At 48.4% G+C, this 19,975-nt stretch overlaps 5 protein-coding genes across 5 annotated transcripts; 4 read left to right on the forward strand and 1 right to left on the reverse strand.

Moving 5' to 3' along the window:
• The first annotated feature begins 753 nt into the window (after nucleotides 1-753).
• Nucleotides 754-3,114, forward strand: LOC137908843 (proteinase-activated receptor 1-like). The gene is made up of 2 exons (XM_068753264.1): nucleotides 754-829; nucleotides 1,272-3,114. Exons 1-2 carry the CDS (start codon nucleotides 754-756, stop codon nucleotides 2,462-2,464), a joined length of 1,269 nt encoding a protein of 422 aa, XP_068609365.1. The 3' UTR covers nucleotides 2,465-3,114.
• A 520-nt stretch (nucleotides 3,115-3,634) lies between these two features.
• Nucleotides 3,635-6,270, forward strand: f2rl1.1 (coagulation factor II (thrombin) receptor-like 1, tandem duplicate 1). Its single transcript, XM_068752861.1, has 2 exons — nucleotides 3,635-3,734; nucleotides 4,343-6,270. Exons 1-2 carry the CDS (start codon nucleotides 3,659-3,661, stop codon nucleotides 5,419-5,421), a joined length of 1,155 nt encoding a protein of 384 aa, XP_068608962.1. The 5' UTR covers nucleotides 3,635-3,658; the 3' UTR covers nucleotides 5,422-6,270.
• A 383-nt stretch (nucleotides 6,271-6,653) lies between these two features.
• On the forward strand, nucleotides 6,654-8,619 carry LOC137908711 (proteinase-activated receptor 2-like). The gene is made up of 2 exons (XM_068753133.1): nucleotides 6,654-6,720; nucleotides 7,049-8,619. Exons 1-2 carry the CDS (start codon nucleotides 6,654-6,656, stop codon nucleotides 8,137-8,139), a joined length of 1,158 nt encoding a protein of 385 aa, XP_068609234.1. The 3' UTR covers nucleotides 8,140-8,619.
• Nucleotides 8,620-11,755: 3,136 nt separating this feature from the next.
• Nucleotides 11,756-13,277, forward strand: s100z (S100 calcium binding protein Z). Its single transcript, XM_068752691.1, has 2 exons — nucleotides 11,756-11,896; nucleotides 13,107-13,277. The coding sequence occupies exons 1-2, from the start codon at nucleotides 11,756-11,758 to the stop codon at nucleotides 13,275-13,277; spliced, it is 312 nt and encodes a 103-aa protein (XP_068608792.1).
• Nucleotides 13,278-15,726: 2,449 nt separating this feature from the next.
• crhbp (corticotropin releasing hormone binding protein) lies at nucleotides 15,727-18,046 on the reverse strand. Its single transcript, XM_068752884.1, has 7 exons — nucleotides 17,966-18,046; nucleotides 17,802-17,895; nucleotides 17,495-17,652; nucleotides 17,202-17,412; nucleotides 16,838-16,980; nucleotides 16,555-16,672; nucleotides 15,727-15,881 (listed from the first exon to the last, which is right to left on the reverse strand). The coding sequence occupies exons 1-7, from the start codon at nucleotides 18,044-18,046 to the stop codon at nucleotides 15,727-15,729; spliced, it is 960 nt and encodes a 319-aa protein (XP_068608985.1).
• Nucleotides 18,047-19,975: the final 1,929 nt, after the last annotated feature.

The following is a 19,975-nucleotide window of genomic DNA, read 5'->3' on the forward strand; positions in this document are numbered from 1 at the left end:
CACTCGCTTATCTTTGCCCAAGCGTTACCCTCTCTCGTCATTTCAGGGCCTCATTGAAGACATCGGAGAAGCTCCTCCCCCACTTTGACCATGTTTAAAAAGAGTGTGTTTTTGTTTTTTTTTACAGTTTGCACAAACACAGCATTTAACAAAACCCATAAAAGGACAGGCCGGCCGGCCGGCGTCCGTCGCTGGGAACATCTGGACGTTACGACGTCAAGAGATGCTCAGATGCAGTTAGGTTCAAATCGTTCATTTGAACCAAAAACAGGCAAACTGGCTGCAGGTCACATGCTCATGACGTCATAAACACGGGAAGAACAACAACAAGATCAAACGACTGAGTTCATCCTCTGAACTGTTCTCTCTATTGGCCTCAAAATAAAAACAATGTTCCGTTAATACTGCTCATTTTGCCCATTAATGATCAATTACTTGATTACAATTCAAATACATAATGATTAATTTAATCACGTGACAACCGTCACCAGGACTCCGTTTGTTTTTATTCTTTTGAACATCTTTACTTTGCTGTTTGACGGGAAGGTGACATCAGAGCAGAGGAATGTCTGCCTGCTGCCCTGTGATTGGTGGACAAAAGAGAATGTGGGCGGGGTAATGGCGCAGTTTAAGGTTCAGTGGATGATGACCAGCTGCAGAAATAAGTCGACAACGGAGAGCGCGCTCTGAAACGATTAGGGACATTGAAAAATAATAAATATATATTTCAACTTTTCTTTTTGGACCAAAACAATGTTTTTATTGTGTCTTAAATGTTTTCTGCTGCTTCTAGTTTGCGCGCGTTCCGCCGGGGCTGGAACCAATAACGGTAAGAGGACTTATGTTAGGAGATGTTAGTCGGTTATTCGGGCGCAGGAAATAAGATTCGGTTCATCGATATTTGCAGAAAAAGCAGCAACAACTATTTCATGTTTTAAGAATGTTTCAACATATTTAAATTTCAGGACTTGTTTCTTTTTTTCTGTCACATATGAGAATAAAATAATACCTCTGGGTTTGGGAACTTTAAATAATGACTTTAAATAATCAGATTAATCGGTAGTAATCAAAACATTTATTTGCAGCCCAATGATTTCGGCTTCAGTGCTCTTTTTATTGACCTTGTAACTTCTTAGCACCAAAAAAAAAATGTCTTCAAAGCAACAAATCACCTTTGGAATCTGGAACCAGAGACTCTTCTCATTTTTTCTTGAATTAGTTCCAGGTATCGATAAATCACCTGTGATTGTGCCCCCCCCCCCCCCCCCCAGGAAGTGCGCAGGTGAGGACCTTTGCCCTTTTCGACCGTTCGGCCACAGACGAGCCGATTCCCCCGGATCTGCTTTCCGCAGCCGATGGCGTCGCCGAGGTCGATCGCGCTGCAGGCCGTGGCAACGCGACGACCTCCAGCCGGGCGAGGTTGTCGGACGACGCCCTGCTGTTCCTCACGGGCCCGGTCTCCACCGTCCTCATCCCATCCTTCTACTCGCTGGTGTGCCTCGTCAGCGTTCCCATCAACCTCTGCGCCGTGCTCGCCTTCGCCCGGAGGATCCAGCCCAAGAAGCCGGCGGCGATCTACATGCTGAACCTGGCCTGCGCCGACCTGCTGTTCGCCCTGCTGCTCCCCCTGAAGATCTCCTACCACTTCGGGGGCAACAACTGGATGTTCGGGGCGTTCGTGTGCCGCGTGGTCACCGCGGCGTTCTATTGGAACATGTATTGCTCCGTTCTGCTCATCGCCTGCATCGCCGTGGACCGGCTGCTCGCCGTGGCCTACCCCATCGACTCCTTGGCCTGGAGGAGGCCGCGGAACTCGATCGTAGCCTGTCTGACCGCGTGGACGCTGTCCCTCGCCGGCTCGGTGCCCCTCGTCCTCGCCGAACAGACCGTCCACCTCGGGGAGTTGGACATCACCACCTGCCACGACATCCAGGACACGCTCGCCTTGATCGGGTACTACAAGGTATACTTCATCGCCCTCTGCTGCGCCTTCTTCTTCCTGCCGCTGCTCGTCACGGTGGCGTCCTACGCCCGGGTCATCTGGACGCTGAGCAGGGTCCCGCCAGGGGTCCCGGGACGCTCGCGCAGGAGGACGAGAGCGGTGGTCATGGCCGTTACAGTGCTGGTGATGTTCGTGTTGTGCTTCACGCCCACAAACTGCCTGCTTTTGGCGCACTACCTGCAGTTTGGCGAGGAGGTCCTGGAACGCCGGGAGGCCCCCGACGGCTCCTACGTGGCGTACCTGGTGTTCACCTGCGTGGGGAGCCTGAACTGCCTCCTGGATCCTCTGCTCTACTACTTCGGGTCGTCCCAGTGCCAGAGACAACTGTCCCGGGCCCTGAGGTGCAAGAAGAACCCGGATCGCAGCCATTCATCCCAGCGATCCAGCAGCAGAACCGATCCGAAGTCCAAGCGCACTGAAAGTTCCACAGTCAGCAGCCAGTACAAGAAACTGCTGATCTGAGCGATTCTGACTGACTCTCGGCAGAAACGTTTTATTATAGAGCTCAAATAAAGAGCTTGGAGGGTTTCGCAACCCCGTCTGTGGACTTTTCCACGTTAAGGACGAGGAGAAGAGAAGGATCGGACAAATAGTTGAAACAACAAAAAACCCACACACACAATGGACGGAAGCAAGTTGAGATGAGATAAGAATGTTTTCTAGAACTAGTAATTCTATGAAAAGCTTTTGTTTTGCACTCAAACGGTTTTAGAAGCTGAACGTGAATCTGTTGGAGTTCAACGGAGTCAAACTACGCGTACGTGTACTTGTACGTACTTCCTGAAGAGCTCATTTTAAAAGCACTTATGTCTTACTTTTTAATTGTTTCACCTCCTAAACAGTTTAACCACTTCTTGTCTTTAACGGATTACGTTATTGTCACGTTTTCTTATGTAGTCTCACTGAATTAACGATCTGAAATATTTTAAACACGATGTTGTGGTTTTGTTTCCAAATTAAAGCCTCTATGTAAATATAATTAATGTATTCATCCGACCATTTTCACCCTCGTATTCTATCCAGCAACATTTTCCAACTCCTCATGGAGTTAATTAAACTTACATCTTATGTACTGTGTGTAAACTGACCCTCTTTAATAGTCAAACTCTTTACTGAACTCATATAATAAAGTTTAAGATATACTTCACTGGTTTCAATCTTAAAGGCTTAATTCACTATTTTTATGGGCGCAGTTTCTTTTCGTCTCCAGCAGGGGGCGCGTATGTCCCGCTAATAAAGACGACAGTCATGAACTGCGTCTCTTCTCGAGATTTAATTACTCGAACCTTTTAGATGAAACTTTTTGTCATAAATTATAAACGCAAAAAAGTTTAATTACAGCGACATTAACCACCCCATGCTCTGATTATTATTATTGTAAAAAATAAATAATTGTAATTTGCTATAAATAAAATAATAACCTGGATTCTAATTCATAATGCCGGACTGCGAATAAATAAATAAAGCAATCCTTCCGGAAGAACTCGTACGCCCGGGCTGCGTCACGATTGGCTCCACGCGGCCACCTGACCCGGTGACGTCACGCAGGTGTGAAACCCCAGCTCTGTGGCGAGAGCATGGCAGAGATACGCAGAGGCGGCGCGGCCACGCCCGTGGCTTCTTCTGGTTCGTGTTTTTACGGCCCGGGTTGCAGCCATGACTCCGAGTCCTTCGTGGTTCCGGCTCTTCCTCCTGCTGTGCTGCCTGCAGACGTGTTACCTGAAGCAGACAGGTGAGTTCAGGCTCTTTACTTCCGTCCTTATTGATTGTGTATTTGTTTCGAGGCTTCTGATGTAATCCAGAGGAGAAATGGTGCTGGTCCGGACGTCGGGTGGGCCTGCGGACCCTGGTTTGGTCCGAATGGGCTTTATTGGTAACGAGTCTGTTTGAAAACACTGAGTAATAAAGTTGTATTCAAATATAGGTGTGTGCAGAAGGCTGAGGTTCAAAGGTTTATTTACCTGTTCTAGTTCTTACCTGAACGGTTCTAAAAGGAACCCGGCTTGCTTCTGCGTCTCATCTCGTGACTTCCTGCGAGGCGGGAAGAACCAACAAAATCGACGCTAAACGTTTGTAAAAATGGCATAAACAACTAACAAAGGGACCAAATCCTCTGAAGTCAGTAGAAGCATTAATTGGTGCGTAAAACGTGACCTCGATGTGCTTTTGTGTTACAGTTTCTCTTTGTGTCGTGTTGATTATTTAATTTTGTGAATTTTTTTAAAATCGAATTCTCCTCCTTTCTAAGATGATTTGGGGACCGGCTGTAAAACAGTCGAGGAGCTGAACTTGTTCCTTCTTAAGAAGCGGAATAATCGATGACTCGACTTCTCCTTCCAGATCCAGACGATGCCGATGACAAGGCCAGAGGTTTTCCCGGCACCGAGACCTCTGATGGCGTTTGGGTCAGCACCGAGGGGAGGCGAGTCCTGACCAGCGGCCTCACCACCGTCTTCCTGCCCATCGTCTACATCGTGGTCTTCGTCGTGGGACTCCCCACCAACGCCGTGGCCATCTGGGTCTTCCTCTTCCGGACCAAGAAGAAGCACCCGTCCTCCGTCTACATGGCCAACCTGGCCCTGGCCGACCTCCTCTTCGTCATCTGGGTCCCGTTGGAGATTGCGTACCACTTCAACGGCAACGACTGGGTCTACGGACCGGGCCTCTGCAAAGTCCTGGTGGCGTTCTTCTACGGCAACATGTACTGCTCCATCGCCTTCATCGCCTGCATCAGCGTCCAGCGCTACTGGGCGGTCGTCCACCCGTTCGCCCAGAAGCGGAGCAACGCCGCCGCGCCCGTCCTGATCTCCGTCGCCGTCTGGGCCGTGGTCTGGCTCGCCACCATCCCGCTCTTCCTCTACGACCAGGAGGTCCGCGTGTCCAACCTCAACATCCGGACCTGCCACGACGTCACCAGGCCCAGCCAGAAGAAGACGGCGGCGGGATACTTCCTGACCATGGGGGTCCTGGGGTTTGTCCTTCCCGCCGTCGTCTGCGTCGTGTCCTACGTCCTCATGCTCAAGACTCTCCGGAACAGCATGGCGGACCCGGCCACGGGCAAGAAGCGGCGCAAGGCGGTGGTTCTGATCGTGACGGTGCTGGTCATGTTCGTGGTGTGCTTCACGCCCAGTAACGTGATGCTGCTGGTGCACTACGTCCACCTGCTGGGCGGCGCCGACAACAGCCTGTACGGCTTCTACGTGGCGGCGCTGTGCCTGGCGAGCCTGAACAGCTGCCTGGACCCGTTCATCTACTACTTCATCTCCGAGGAGTTCCGGGAGCACGTGAGGAACACGTTCCTGTGCCGGAGCGAGAGGACGGCGGAGAGGATGAGGGTCTCGTTCAGCGCGCTCAAGTACTCCAGGAAGCGCGGCGCGTATTCCTCCGAGTCGGGGAACACCCACAGCACGGACTGCTAGGCCGCCGCCACCGGACCCGGACCTCGCGGATCAATTAAAACGGATTCTGCTTCTGATTCGACTGTAAATGCGTTTTGTTTATGCTTTTATCGGCTATTCCGACTTTTTTTAATTTAAGCATTTTGCTCCAATTAATGGGCGGGAACACATTTCCAGCCGCCTGCTGCTCCTGGTCGACCCCGCAGGTCCGGTCCGGTTCGTGTTCTGATTGGCTGCGTGGTATTTTATTACGCAACTAAAAGTTCAACTTGTCGACGCACTCGAGCGTCCAGCCAGCTTGTAGCTTTCACAGTTTGTGTCTCCTGCCTGTAACGATGGTCGTCGGGCGTTTCCGCACCCGCTGGTTGGTTAACAGGAGTCGCCATCCAGCTCTGATTGGCCGAGGCGGGCCGGAGAAACGCTGGACTTCCTGTTTGCTCATCGATATTTCCTGTGTTCCAATCATCTTCGTATGTATATCATGTTTTTTTATATTTACAAGTCAGGGAAGAATGTATTATTAGATCCAAATAAAAGTAAATCATTTTGTTTGTGGGAGACTTTTCTTGTTCCCCAGAAGGTAAACCTCGCTCTCCTTTCACCGTCGGAACCGATAATGATCCTTTACGAGTAGAATCGTCTGTTACTCATTGATACTGACAGCTTGTATTTAATTTTTTTAGTGTTTAACAGATCATCCGGCGACGGGAGACGTTCGAACGGTTTCTCTTTTGCTGCCTGCCGAGGCGAAGACGCTCTCCTGTGGCGTTGGCCGTGTGAGTCGTGTCCCGGATCGAAATGACTGATTGGAAACGGGAACATTAAATTGATTAAAGCATCAAAAGTAGAGAATCATTTTTTAAAATACTTTCATTCACAGGAATGAGTTCTGTCAATTAAAAGGTGCAAATCTGTTCAAAAGAAACTGCGTGGAAGTTTTAATTCCGGAATCTGGATTATATGCTGGAGTAAATAAACGTGTGTTGCGTCCTCAAACCGGATTAAATAACTTCCACTCCTCGCTCGCGTCTTCATTTGCAAAAGAAAAAGCCTTCTCTAGATCTTATCCTCCTCCTCCTCCTTTGCCCTTCATTGTGACGCAATCCAACGCGAAACCGAGTGGGCGTGTCCTCCGATGACGCGTGAAGCGCACAAACAGGTAGTACCGGGGCGTGTCCTCTAAAGTTGTAATCTGCTGTCCGCGGGGGGAGAAGAAGCAGAAGTTGGTGGTGAAACGTCGGAAGCACGTCGACATGGATTTTGCTCGCCTTTTGTCGCTGCTCGTGCTTTTCTGCTGCTTTTCCGCGTCACGCGCTGCAGGTAAACTAAGACTCACCTGTGTTGTTTAACGCGGTCACGCGCTGCAGGTGAACTCAGACTCACCTGTGTTGTTTAACGCGGTCACGCGCGCAGGCCGCGTTCGATCACAGGCTAAAGTCGGTGCGTCAGTATTTCAAAGGGAATCTTTTATTATATTTTTAAACTTAACGCATCGTGAGTTTATCCCAGGCCGAGGGGAATGCTGGGAAATGAAGGCGTGCTTAACTTTAAAACTCAGCGAGTAAATCAGTAAATTCTGGATTATTATATTTTTGCCCGTTCGTGTTGCCTTTGACCCAGCTGTGTTTAACACTCCTTATCCTTTTAGGTAAGGGGCGGGGCTTCATTGGCGTGATTGACCCTGAAAACTCCCAACGGGTCGTCGTCGACAAGGCGACGTCCGACACGCTGAAGAGCGCCCTCACCACCGTCTTCCTCCCCATCCTGTACGTCGTCGTGTTTGTGGTGGGACTTCCTGCCAACGGCATGGCCCTCTGGGTCTTCCTCTTCCGGACCAAGAAGAAGCACCCGTCCTCCGTCTACATGGCCAACCTGGCCCTGGCCGACCTCCTCTTCGTCATCTGGACGCCGCTGAAGATCTCCTACCACTTCAACGGCAACGACTGGGTCTACGGCGAGCCGCTGTGCAAAGTGCTGGTGGGCTTCTTCTACGGGAACATGTACTGCTCCGTCCTCTTCATCACCTGCCTCAGCGTGCAGCGCTACTGGGTCGTGGCCCACCCGCTGTCCCAGCAGAGGAAGAACACCGGGGTGGCCGTGGGCGTCTGCCTGGCCATTTGGGCGTTTGTCTGGCTCGCTACCACGCCCCTGTACCTGTACGACCACACCGCCAAACTCAAAGACCCGAACGTGACCACCTGCCACGACGTCAGCGTGATCGAGGACCCCCTGGACCCCTTCCCGTCCGTCCAGCTCCCCTACTATTACTTCATCTTCATGGCTCTGGTCGTGTTCCTCGTCCCGTGCGTGCTGATCGCCATCTCGTACGTCCTGCTGCTCCGCGCTCTGGGGAACGACATGGAGGACAGCACGGCGTCCAAGAACCGCCGCCGAGCCGTGGTGCTGATCGTGACGGTGCTGGTGACCTTCCTGGTGTGCTTCGTGCCCAGTAACGTCATGCTGGTGGTGCACTACTCGCTGCTGAAGGACGGCGTGGTGGACAACGGCTACGGCTTCTACGTGGCCACGCTGTGCCTGGCCAGCCTCAACAGCTGCCTGGACCCGTTCATCTACTACTTCGTGTCCGAGGACTTCCGGGACCACGTGAAGAACACGCTGCTGTGCAGGAGCAGCCGGACCGTGGAGAGGATGAGGGTCTCCTTCAGCTCCATGAAATACTCCAGGAAGAGCAAGTCCTACGTGTCGGAGAGCGGGAACACGCAGAGCAGCACCTGCTAGCCTCGACGAGGGGGGCGGGGGGGGGGTCGGAATCTGGCCCGTCAGGACTCAGTAGATGGGTCTGGACTTCAGCCCCCGTTAGGAGCAACCTGTTTTTACTGTGTGAATATTATTTAATTGTTGAACTCAAAGGAGGAAATTCCCGTTGACTGAAGTCCGGTTGGGTGTTTGTTTTTGACTGATTAGTTTCACGGCGCCGAGTCCATGACAGGAAACGTGGACGCGACCCCCCCCCCCCCCGTGTATTGTCCCGCTTGCAGTCAGTAAGTTTTGTGTATTTTAATCCACCCGTGTTGAAGTTTTCTGCTCCTGTTACGTAACAGGACGGTCCTGTTACGTCGTCTCTTTAATAAATCATAACGCGACAGGATGTAGTTTCTGTGAAACTCCTTTTTAACGTTGCGTAACCGGTTCCATTCCTGCCTGGAGTGAGTCACCGTCCCGGTTGTCCCGCAGCACAAAAGGGACACGGAGCAGACTCCCGGAAAATGTGTGGAATGTGTGGAATGTGCTGGGATGGGGGGGTTCTTTTCTTTTATTATAATTATCTATACTTGGTAAGCAAATAAATGTCCACGTTTACTTTCTGGTTAATGATTCTTCTGTCTGGGATGGAACGTGGGTCGAGCTGGACGCCGTGGCGTGACGAAGCTTGCAGTGGCGGTGGGGGGATTCGGAGGCTCTTCTCCCTCCCCCCAGGTGAAGAAGCAGCCAGGTGATACCATCGTTTGAGGTGGGCGGGGGCTGTTTAAAGAGGTAAATGATTGTGGTGGGGTGTCGTCTCACCGCTTTTGTAGAATACGTTCCATTCTCATGTTGGACGGGGGAGGGGGGGGCACTCCCTGGCTCCTTTTGAACATTAGTCAGCTGCAGCGTGTAACCAGGGAGACGCTCGTCGGTCGGAGGACTGCGGAGACCGACGTGCAGGAACTACAGATGATCTGCGTGTCGGTTTGCGGTGCATGTTTCCACCTTGCATCGTGCGCCGTCTGCTGCGGGGTTCTCGTATGTCGTAAAGGTTTTGTGTAAGAAAGGCAAAGAGTGTCACCAGTTGGACCAGGTGGCCTCCAACTCCCAGGGGTCTTAGCTTCTGGCTTCATTCAGACAGAGCGACACATCGGGGTGTCTTAACGTCAAGGCAAAGTCGTCCTTTACCGAGTTTAACGGAGATCCGTCCAGCAGTTTTTTGCATAATCCTGCTGACGGGCCCGTTTTAACCCTGTGAGGGCTTAGTTTGGCAAGAAAGGTCAAAGGTAAACTCCCAAAGTTCTAATGGTGGGAATGCACGCACACACATCAAGATAGCCTTGAGGCATTTCAATGCAGTATTTCCAAAATAAGCAGGACATGTCTAAAGAGAAACAACAAGAAACCTGCCAAACCGGTTCTAACCGCCGGTGCGAGAGAGGAGACACGCAGAGTGGGACAGGAAAACACGGCAGGTTCCGTGACGTGTTTAGACAGGCGACTTCACAAAGGGGAAACTATTTTGATCTTTTTGGTAGAAAAATGTCAGTACCGGTAGGTTTTGTAGAATTTTCTGACTGCATGTCTGTTTTGGGATGAAAGGTGACCTCTGCTGGTTTAAATGTTGAAATGTCAACATTGTGAAACCACCGATCAGCCAGGAGGGGGCGGTAACAATCAAGTGATCAATGACGCCTACTTTTCACATGTGTTCTTTGTTTTTTTTTTATCTGGTTTAATTGCTCGGTGTGTAACGTTGATGAAAACGTGCAGTCACAGTAATATTCCCTGTGTGGAAGTGGGCAATAAGGAATACAGATCAATAGAGAAGACGGATTCAGACAGAGGAGATGAGGGAAGCAGTGAGAGCAGAAATACGTAAAGGTAAAGGTAAAGGTGAGAGAGTAACCCGGATTGTTTCTTCCTGACTAAATCCTTTTTGTCAGGGTAAAGGTTTCCGGAGGCTGCGTGAAGGTATGAAGGGAAGAGGAAGAGATTTGTGTCAGGAATGATCAACAGGTTAGGAGTCCAAAAAGTTCCGACGGCTCCAGTCAGGACGAGCATTATCATATCGTATAACTTATAAGATGCTTAATGTTATGCATTTATAATATAAGAACTCGTGGAGCATTTATTACCTGTTATCAAATGTAAGCTTTCATCCCAGCTTCATTATGAAGATCTACCATTTCCTCGTGTTCCTCTGAGGCCTCGGCGACATCTCCAAGCTGGATTCTGTGGCATTGAAATGACCTGATGAAAACATGTCAGCTTTCGTTGTGATGTCACCTCCATCAGCCGCCGGGAGGGGAAACTGTTTCATCGCTCGAATAAGTGGAAACTCATTATCTCCGTGGGGAGGCGGGCCCAGGTGCGCCTCCCTCAGGTGAAGGGAGTTATTCTCCACTGTCAGTTACGACACAGAAGCGTCACAGGAGTGTAAATTATTGAGCCGCCGCTGCTAAAAATAAACTCTATAACACCAGCGTAAAGAAGCAGGTGGAACTGATGTTTAATTTGACCACTAATTTGCCTGTGATGACTTTGTGTAAAGGTGTGTCCCTGTGGTGATGCTGAATGTGTTGAACTGAGAGTTGTTCTTTGTGTCACAGTTTTGTGTGGACGAGCTGGAACATCCTCCGTTGTATTTAGGGATGTGATATCCTGCTCCAACAGGACACAAGCGCATTTATTTCTCCCCATTGGGGACCAGAGTTCAGAAAGAACGGTAAAAATGTGCCCAGCAGGGACTGAGATGACGCCTCTTCTCCTGGTGTCCGATATGGATCACCCTCCAGTAATCCTGCATGCCCCACAACGGGATAGCATCTTTCATTAACCCCTGCCCATCTCCAAAAAGTCCTTAAAAAAAAAGATAATCCTGATGACATCATAATGATGTAATCATGTTTTTTTCTGAGATGACAGAATCCTCCAGACATTATGCCGCGCCGCATGTGCTTAATGCAAGGAAGTACCAAACGCACACAAAGTACTGCAGAGTACACAAACATACACGTATTTCAGACAGTTGATTATTTGGTTCAGGGTTATTAAAATAGACCCACCTTTATCCAAAATCAGATTTTAGTTGATAACCCCTAAACTAGTTTAAGTTGAATGAATGTGTGTTGTGTGCCTCGAGCTGGGACCTGAGTGCTGTTTTTCGTTCGTGCATAAGAGCGTATGAATGACAATAAACATTTCTTGATTCTTGATTCTTGATTCTTGATAAACACCGGATCGGGATCCGTTTTCCAGGGTCAATATGATCGATCTTCGCTTCCGGACCGTACCTTTGCTGTAAGCAACGCAGGCCCAGCTCAGGGTTTGATGAATACCCCTGGAGGGGGCTCCAAGGTTGCACCGGCACATGTTTTGTTATTCACTTAAATCTGGAAAGAAAGGCGGTTACCATGGCTGCGTCACCTGTGGAATTAATTATCCCAGCTAAGGTAGAGGCCGGCCCGGCTTCCCCGTCATTTCCGAACAAACAAGTCGTGCCACAGCGCCGCTCGTCACATCGGTGCAGGACTCTAATCAGGTAGGAGCGCCGCTCTCATTCTTCTGGAGAAGCTGCCTTCATTGCATCGGTCGTAAAATGTCTTCGCTTTCAGGAATCGAGAGACGCCACCGTCCTCCTAGAAGAATGCCCAGCCAGCTCGAGGGTGCCATGGATGCGCTGATAACCGTCTTCTACAACTACTCTGGACACGACGGAGACAAATTCAAACTCAACAAGGGCGAGTTGAAGCTGCTGCTGAACAGCGAGCTCACCGACTTCCTCATGGTAAAGTCCGCCTCATGGGAACACTGGTTGGGCTTACTGGGCTCGACGCTGTCGCGTTTTGTTTTGTGTGACCATCTCTTGGACTTTGAGGATCTCTGTTCCTTTGGGTTTAAAGGTTCTGGGGGCTGAGGTGATTTACAGGAAGAGCATCCTGACCTTGTTTTTTTTGATTTGTATCCTGCTGTAAAAGCATAACTGCTGGTGCTTCTCGCACCGCGGCATTGTGGGAAAATAAAGGATGGCGAGGAGGACACGGACAAGGTCATTTCAGATAAGCCCCTGAGTGTGTGCGATAGCAGTTGGTATTAGCCAAACGCGTCAGGAGAGCGGCCGGAGCCTGAGAGTCAAACCGCCGATGCCCGCCTCAGGTGCTCACACACACACATCATCATCAGCGGCCCATGTCGCCTCCAAATATAGACTGTTCCGTGATGTCATCCCCCCCCCCTCGGGCTCAAGTCACCTCTGAGAATAGACCCGGCGCCAGCGACATTCACCTTCCGTTTCTTCAGAAAAACTTTGACGCCATTGCACGAGTGAATCATGTCCAGCAGGAAGAGGACAGATGGTTGTTTTTATCATTTATGTGGCTTTATTTTAAGTTTGAAAATGCAATGAGATGCACAACCGCCGCTTTTAATTGGATCAAATCCTAATTCAAAGATCAATGGGGAATGTGCTCCTTCTTCAGTGGAATCCACGCCACCCGTCCTCTCAGCTGAATGGAAATCCACCGGTTTGTTTATGTGTGGCGGAAGTCGGCTTAGATTGCTGACGTTCACGGATCCATCCTTATAATCGGATCCACTCTGAAATTTGAGGATCCTTTCCCACACTTGTCTTGTCTAATCCGCCCCTTTGAGGTCAGCCCCCGTCCTGCAGGGCGTCGCCCTCTCCATGCAGGAGCAGATGAATTCTTTTTTGGGATAAACTAAAGGATTCCTCTACGGTTTCAGGAGGAAGAAACCTTGTCAGAAGCGTGGATTCCATTAGAACCTTTACTCTAATAAAGATCAGCGTCTCCTCTGCGGTTTCACACAGGAGACGGGAAGCCGTCACTTGACTCTCAATCAATCATTTAGCAGCCACGTCACCACAGACGGCAGCCATCAATTTAAATCTCCGCTATCGGTCAGACGACTGCGTGTTTCTCTGCGTCGCTCTGAAGCCGCTCTTTAAGGCGCTAAATATTCCCTACTTCTCTTCCCAGTCCCAGAAGGATCCGATGCTGGTGGAGAAAATCATGAATGACCTGGACTCGAACAAAGACAACGAGGTGGACTTCAACGAGTTTGTGGTGTTGGTGGCCGCCCTGACCGTCGCCTGCAACGACTTCTTCCAGGAGCAGAAGAAGAAGAAGTCTGCCGAGAAGAAGCTGTGAAACGAGAGTAAATCTTTATCAGCTAATGTCTTCACGTCAGTTCAATCGTTTGTACTTTCTGCTGTATGGGATTATCAATCAGGGCCGTGTCCAGACTTTACCGGCCTGGGGAGGGGAGGGGGGGGGGGGGTGGGGGACATTCAAAGATGGCTTTAGGTACACAATTTAATACACAAGTTTTCACATATTAAAATAAACTTAATAGTTTCTGGCAATCCTGTGTTTTTGTTTTCTTGACATGAATTGAGGTAATAATTTAATCCAAAGAAGCTTTTAAAGATAAACAATCCATCCAAAAACAAAAACATTATTCATTCTTGATGCACTTTATAGCTTAAATAAATGTAAAATATCATGGAATTAAAAATACCACTGGGGTAACCAATCAGATTTCAGTGTTGCCCAACTTCCCCCCTAGGCCAGGCGTTCCCTGGACACGGTTTGGGATAAATGGAAGTAGACTCCGTCTTTCATTTATCCACGATCATCCTGGAGCTGTCAGACGATGGCTTGAAGTCTAATCGCAAGACTTTCTCAAGATACATGGCCCACCTGGGTCTATTGGCATCAGCCAATCACGGGATGCGTCCTACCCTCCAGCAGGAATGCTGGTCCTGTCACCTTCGGGAGGAAACTGCATCTGGATTTTCCCAGAATACCAAAGCAGACACTTAATTAGCGATGACATTCTCTGCGGTGACGTGCAGAATCCAACATAGTGCAGTGCGATGCTTTTATGGGTGCAGATGGCGCTCGCCCATTACAATGCAATCTGTGTGATTGGCTGTAATGGAGCAGGATAATCACCAGATAGTTGTAGTGTAGTAATTATATTTTTGTTTCCATCTCTAAAAGGTTGCAATCAATCATAAGTGGCATTTGATCGTCTTTATATTTGTGTATTTATAGCTTTTTCTATGACAAGTCATCTGATTTAAACATTTTGTAATTTTACCTCTCACTTGTTGGTATTACAGAAACATCGGCTCAATGTTTAAAACGGAAACTTATCATTTATTGATTTTTACATTAAGTTAGATTTTTTCCAAGTCACTCATGCTTTTGGGTGAAGGGAGTGATCTTGCACACCAATTCACGATTAAAAAATATCAAATCAATATATATTGGAGAACTTCAATTTCCTGAGCGGACAGACATCGACCAATGATGTGTGTCGATAAGCGTTCAAAAGGAGCGCAGATCAAAGATCAATACAGTGATATGTCCTAAATGTGATCCGTGTGTCAAGTCATTCACAAACACGCGGATATTTAAGAAGGAAAATAAGACAAAGTGACTTTTAGAAAGACAAACATCTGTTGTTATTATTATTATTAAAGCCACAGAGAAATGAACGAGTGTGTGATGTTCAAAGACTCACATCACTCAAAATATTGAGCGTCTGCCTCCGCCTCAACATTTCAGCTTGAAATGGATCTAATAAAAATATGTATATCCAAATCAATTTGTGATCTCAGAGCTTCAGGAGGCACAGATTTTTACACCTTGTGAGATACATGGAGTCCGTTATACAAACGTCATCAGAGATTCTGTTGCCATGACGATGATCAGATCTTGATTGGATTAATATTTTTGGTGAATTCTTCTCTTAATTTAGCACAGAACACAATGCATTTCTTTTTCCTGGAACCTCGACCTCCTCAGGAGGAGTAACAGGAGCAAAAACACAGTTGTGTGCGTTTTGTCATGCAGTATAAGTTTATTACAAAAAAGGTTTTATACAAATGTAACCACATAATGGCAACAAACACTTTAATTTATTACATGAAACGCGTTCCCTGACTCAGAAACGTTCTTTTTAGCACCGTTCCCATTCAAGAACGTGACGGAATCGTATGTCTCCTCTTTGGGAACGCAACACAACATGAAACATCCAAACACAAAAGGATGCTTCGTGGAGCTTTAATTACAGCCATGAGCGAAAACAATAAATAAATAAACAAACTAGTGAAAAGTCCTGCAAATGCTGGAGTCTTTAATAACATATCACTGAACGATCTTATTTTACGCTTTTACTGTCGCGTCTTTGGGTCTGTGATGTTTCACCAGAAGGAACCACCCGGACGTTCTGATAGGTTCTTGTCGGTTCTTGTCGGTTCTTGGTTCTTGTCGGTTCTTGACGGTTCTTGTCGGTTCTTGACGGTTCTTGTCGGTTCTTGTTGGTTCTTGTCCGTTCTTGATGGTTCTTGACGGTTCTTGACGGTTCTTGTCGGTTCTTGACGGTTCTTGTCGGTTCTCGTCGGTTCTTGTCGGTTCTTGACGGTTCTTGACGGTTCTTGTCAGTTCTCGTCGGTTCTTGTCGGTTCTTGACGGTTCTCGTCGGTTCTCGTCGGTTCTCATCGGTTCTTGACGGTTCTTGTCGGTTCTCGTCGGTTCTCGTTGGTTCTTGTCGGTTCTCGTCGGTGACGTCTTTACGGTCGTTTTGGGGTCAGTTACTGAAGCAGAAATCTTCCACGTTGTTGAGTCTGATCGTCTGCAGCTCCACGCGGTCCAGCAGCCGGTAGCTGAAGGAAACCCGGCTGACAAACGTCCCGCTGGAAACCATCCTCACCACCGTGATGTCACAGCCGATCTTCAGGTGAGCTGGGGAGGAGAAGGGAGAGAAATATTAAGTCAATCCGGCACCGTGGTGATGGTGATGATGATGATGATGCTTACGGCGCTGATGATGGTGCTGATGATGATGATGATGCTTACGGTGATGATGATGATGCTTGTGGTGCTGATGATGGTGCTGATGATGGTGCTGATGATGATGATGATGATGCTTACGGTGCTGATGATGGTGCTGATGATGATGATGATGATGATGCTCACGGTGCTGATGATGATGATGATGATGATGATGCTCACGGTGCTGATGATGGTGCTGATGATGATGATGATGATGATGCTCACGGTGCTGATGATGATGATGATGATGATGATGCTCACGGTGCTGATGATGGTGCTGATGATGATGATGATGCTTACGGTGATGATGATGATGCTTGTGGTGCTGATGATGGTGCTGATGATGATGATGATGCTTACGGTGCTGATGATGGTGCTGATGATGATGATGATGCTTACGGTGCTGATGATGGTGCTGATGATGATGATGATGCCTACGGTGATGATGATGATGCTTGTAGTGCTGATGATGGTGCTGATGATGGTGCTGATGATGATGATGATGCTTACGGTGCTGATGATGGTGCTGATGATGATGATGATGCTTGTGGTGCTGATGCGGGGATGCTCGGCCTTTACTCACTGGGTCCGGTGAAGGAGATGCAGAGATCCGTGATGGGCAGCAGCTTCGACGTGTCGATGCCGTTTCCTCCCAGCAGCTGCACAAAATCTCCAGTTTCCGTACAACCGGGCTTGGACCTCTGAGGAGAGGAAAACATGACGGGACAAATACGCTGAAAGAAAGATACAAGTGACGCCGTGAAAATAGGTCGGAGACAGAGTTACGTGTTGTCCCAGGACCTTTGCGTCGGCGGCCCAGATCGGTCGTTCCAGAGCATTTTAACACCTTTAAGCGAATTGTTCACCTTTGGGAGGTCGAAGTGTCCCAGGCTGAACTCGGAGACGTCGATCTCCACTGGGTATATGATGGAGAAGCTGCAGTTCCTGTGCTGCTGGGGGGTCACCATTGTGTAACTGCCCTCTGGTGACTGGGAGATGACATTACAGGCTGCCGGAAGACAAATACAGAGAAGAACGAACAAAAATGACATTAACAAAATGTTTTATTCTGTGCTTGAGTGAGTAAATGTGCAGACGCAGCAGTTCTAAACTTCCCCACGAGCTTTTTTCCTCATCCTCACATTTACTGTGTGACAGAATCCCCCTTCTTGCGGTTCTGACCCAGAAGACAGTGATGGAGAGCATCCTTACTGCGTGGATCCTACTCACGGAAACGATTGGCGTGTTTCCTGACCGTCAGGGTGAAGCCGCTGCCCGCGTTGTGAATTCGGAAGAAGACCATGGCCACGTTCTGAGAGGAGCGCACGGTCCTCCCCGGGGATCCCGCCGCGCAGTAATCCACGTAGCGCTCGCGGAGAGGCAGCGGGTGGTCCTGGGAGCTGGGGAACGTCTCCCCCTTCATCACCCAGCCGTCGAACACCTTCACGGGGCGGGACGCGGAGCAGAGGTGACTCGGGGGAGTTAAGGATGGATGACTCACCTCCTCCGGTTCCGCTTTTTACCGTGATGAAGTCTCCCCCGCTGCAGTCGATGTCCACACTCGCGTAATCCACGGAGATCAGCTCGTCGGGCTCCGCGCTGAGGAAAGCGGCGCAGCTGAGCTGAGGACGCGCCGCCGTGAACGTGAACTGACCCTCCACCGCGACCATGTCCAGGCAACCTGACGCGCAATTACGCACAGCAGTTCAGCCAGAGAACGCGCGCCCAGCGGAGGCAAGACATTTGTTACGTCATTAAAAGTATTTAAATTGTAAAACAAGTATAAAGGGACGTAAACCGGATCGTTTAGGGTCCCTGACCTTGACTTACGTAGAGGTCGGCGGTACCGGAACTCTTCCGGTGTTTCTCTCTTCGGCTCCGAGTTGAGAAACGAGAATAAATCATCTCTGGAGATTTCGTTGTTCTGCAGACGGGAAAGGTCAAAGTCGTTCCCGGTATCGCCTGCGGATACTTCTGACGTTCCCGTTACTCACCTCGATGTACCTGGAGTCTCCCTTCAGGACGGACAGACACGAAACCAGCAGGAAGAGCTGCTCGCGGAACGTGCGCGCCATGACGCAGGGCGGACAGTCTGAGCTGCTCTGCGACCGGGACCCGCTTTTTATGGGCCCAAGATCCGTGGTGAGCGGCTGACATGGTCGCTGTCACCTACCGCGGACCCCCCCCCCAACGTTCGTGGGTGGGTGTGACGAAGGCAAATTGAGAGAGAGAGAGATGCCAATATGCTTGAAGCTAAATCAGACCCCCCCCCCCCCCCCCCAAACACACACACACACACACACCACCCGGATGTCTCATTCTCTCCCCTTTCACATTTTTAAACAAGTTCTAGATTATGGAGAATCTAAGGGTTGAGAAACTCTAAGAATGTGAAGATGAATTCTAAATCAGTAAATCAGTTATTGATTTGGAACTGGAGGAAATGGGAATTTTATTTCAATGTGTAAAAATGAATATTGTTTTGGTCTTTCATGTTTGTTTCATTTCTTTTAGTTAATCATGTCTGACTGAAATAGATCTACTACTACTGTCGCCCTCTCTCTCTCTCTCTCTCTCTCACACACACACACACACACGTGGAAAACACAAGCTCATAGGCCAGGGTGAAAGCTTCCTCTGCGCATCAAAGTGTAACGTAAGCAAGTCTGAACCGTGTGTGTGTAAATCGGATTCAGTTCAGCCATGCATAATTCAGATTTAGGGAAACAAAGGCCTGCTTATATCATAACGGAATAAGCCACATTCTCGCAAGGTGAGCAGAAGAGCAGTGATAATCCGGCCTCCTGGTAAACAGGATGAGATCTGACTCATCATCTTCATTTATCTTACAAAAACACATTTTTAGTTGTTGTTTTTTTTTACAAATTTATGTGGATGGCAAACACAATGAATATCTAAGCACTTAATTTATAATATAAAATGACAGCTTTCCTCAACAAGTTATTTGTTGCTGGTCTGTTTCATGACGCGCCGCTCACGCCCCCTGGTGGACGCAAGAGGAACCTGCAAGTAAATTAGAGGTTGGAAATTAAACTTATTTTGATAGGATTTAAATGGAAATAAAAAAGATTTGAAAAGTTAGTATTGATTATTAATTAACGTCACATTTATTGATTATGTTAAAGGATATTTGAATAGCAAACCTTAATAAATATTGGTGTATTGATTATAAGGCCTGACATAACATTTATTGATCACGTATTCGTCCTCATGGTTTAGAAATGGGCAATTAAAATGTACATTTTAACAGTTCTAGTTTTAATAAAGATGAACTGAAAACCTTTTACGAAGCTATTTTAGCAGGTTATAAGTGATCTCGTGTGTGGTTCTCTGGGGGTGCACAAGTACAGCTGGTGTCCACACGCACACACACACACACACACACGGCGTTAATTCAATTCAATACTTTATTTATCCCAGAGGGGCAATTGTAGTCACAAAGATTAATGAAACATCAATTTAGACTCATTAAATGATAGATTTATACACGCTTAAACACACAAACAGCCACTAGGGGGGGAACCATTGAGCCCTAAAGGAGCAGACTGGAGGTGAACTCATGCTATGTCCTCCTTTGAGGAGGTTCCATTGGGGGTTAGTCTAATCTGCTGTGTCATGTGATGTCATAAATGTCCTCATTTTACCCGTCATTCCTTGTTATTTGTTGGTCACGTGGTTTTATTCAGATATAAAGTACAATTTACAGACTTACAGTTCTTTGTGGTTGCTTTTAAGATCAGTCCTTTCATTTCTGGGTCAGACATGTCTCTCAGCTGCGTGGCAGAACTTCAATGGGGATTTACAGTACAAATAAAGGGAAGTTCAAGCCAGTGGACCGTGAGCTGGGAATGTTTTGTCAACTCCTGCTTTCAAGACGGCGAGTTTCAGGAGAGCGTGAGCGTTCTCAGGCATGTGGAAAGTCAGAACAAATGTCAGACCTGACACAGCTGCGAACGAGGGGGTGGGGGGTTCTTTTATTTACA

The sequence above is a fragment of the Brachionichthys hirsutus genome, chromosome 19 (assembly GCF_040956055.1).
Source record: "Brachionichthys hirsutus isolate HB-005 chromosome 19, CSIRO-AGI_Bhir_v1, whole genome shotgun sequence".
NCBI lineage: Eukaryota > Metazoa > Chordata > Actinopteri > Lophiiformes > Brachionichthyidae > Brachionichthys > Brachionichthys hirsutus.

Excerpts from the sequence above, each read along its gene's own strand:
- s100z (XM_068752691.1), top strand. The coding sequence starts at position 11,756 with ATGCCCAGCCAGCTCGAGGGTGCCATGGATGCGCTGATAACCGTCTTC. Across the intron at positions 11,897-13,106 it reads AGCTCACCGACTTCCTCATG|TCCCAGAAGGATCCGATGCT; the intron begins GTAAAGTCCGCC and ends TTCTCTTCCCAG.
- LOC137908711 (XM_068753133.1), top strand. The coding sequence starts at position 6,654 with ATGGATTTTGCTCGCCTTTTGTCGCTGCTCGTGCTTTTCTGCTGCTTT. Across the intron at positions 6,721-7,048 it reads TTCCGCGTCACGCGCTGCAG|GTAAGGGGCGGGGCTTCATT; the intron begins GTAAACTAAGAC and ends TTATCCTTTTAG.
- f2rl1.1 (XM_068752861.1), top strand. The coding sequence starts at position 3,659 with ATGACTCCGAGTCCTTCGTGGTTCCGGCTCTTCCTCCTGCTGTGCTGC. Across the intron at positions 3,735-4,342 it reads GTGTTACCTGAAGCAGACAG|ATCCAGACGATGCCGATGAC; the intron begins GTGAGTTCAGGC and ends TTCTCCTTCCAG.
- LOC137908843 (XM_068753264.1), top strand. The coding sequence starts at position 754 with ATGTTTTTATTGTGTCTTAAATGTTTTCTGCTGCTTCTAGTTTGCGCG. Across the intron at positions 830-1,271 it reads CGGGGCTGGAACCAATAACG|GAAGTGCGCAGGTGAGGACC; the intron begins GTAAGAGGACTT and ends CCCCCCCCCCAG.
- crhbp (XM_068752884.1), bottom strand. The coding sequence starts at position 18,046 with ATGGCGCGCACGTTCCGCGAGCAGCTCTTCCTGCTGGTTTCGTGTCTG. Across the intron at positions 17,653-17,801 it reads CCGGTACCGCCGACCTCTAC|GTTGCCTGGACATGGTCGCG; the intron begins GTAAGTCAAGGT and ends ATTGCGCGTCAG. Across the intron at positions 16,673-16,837 it reads GACACTTCGACCTCCCAAAG|AGGTCCAAGCCCGGTTGTAC; the intron begins GTGAACAATTCG and ends TCCTCTCCTCAG.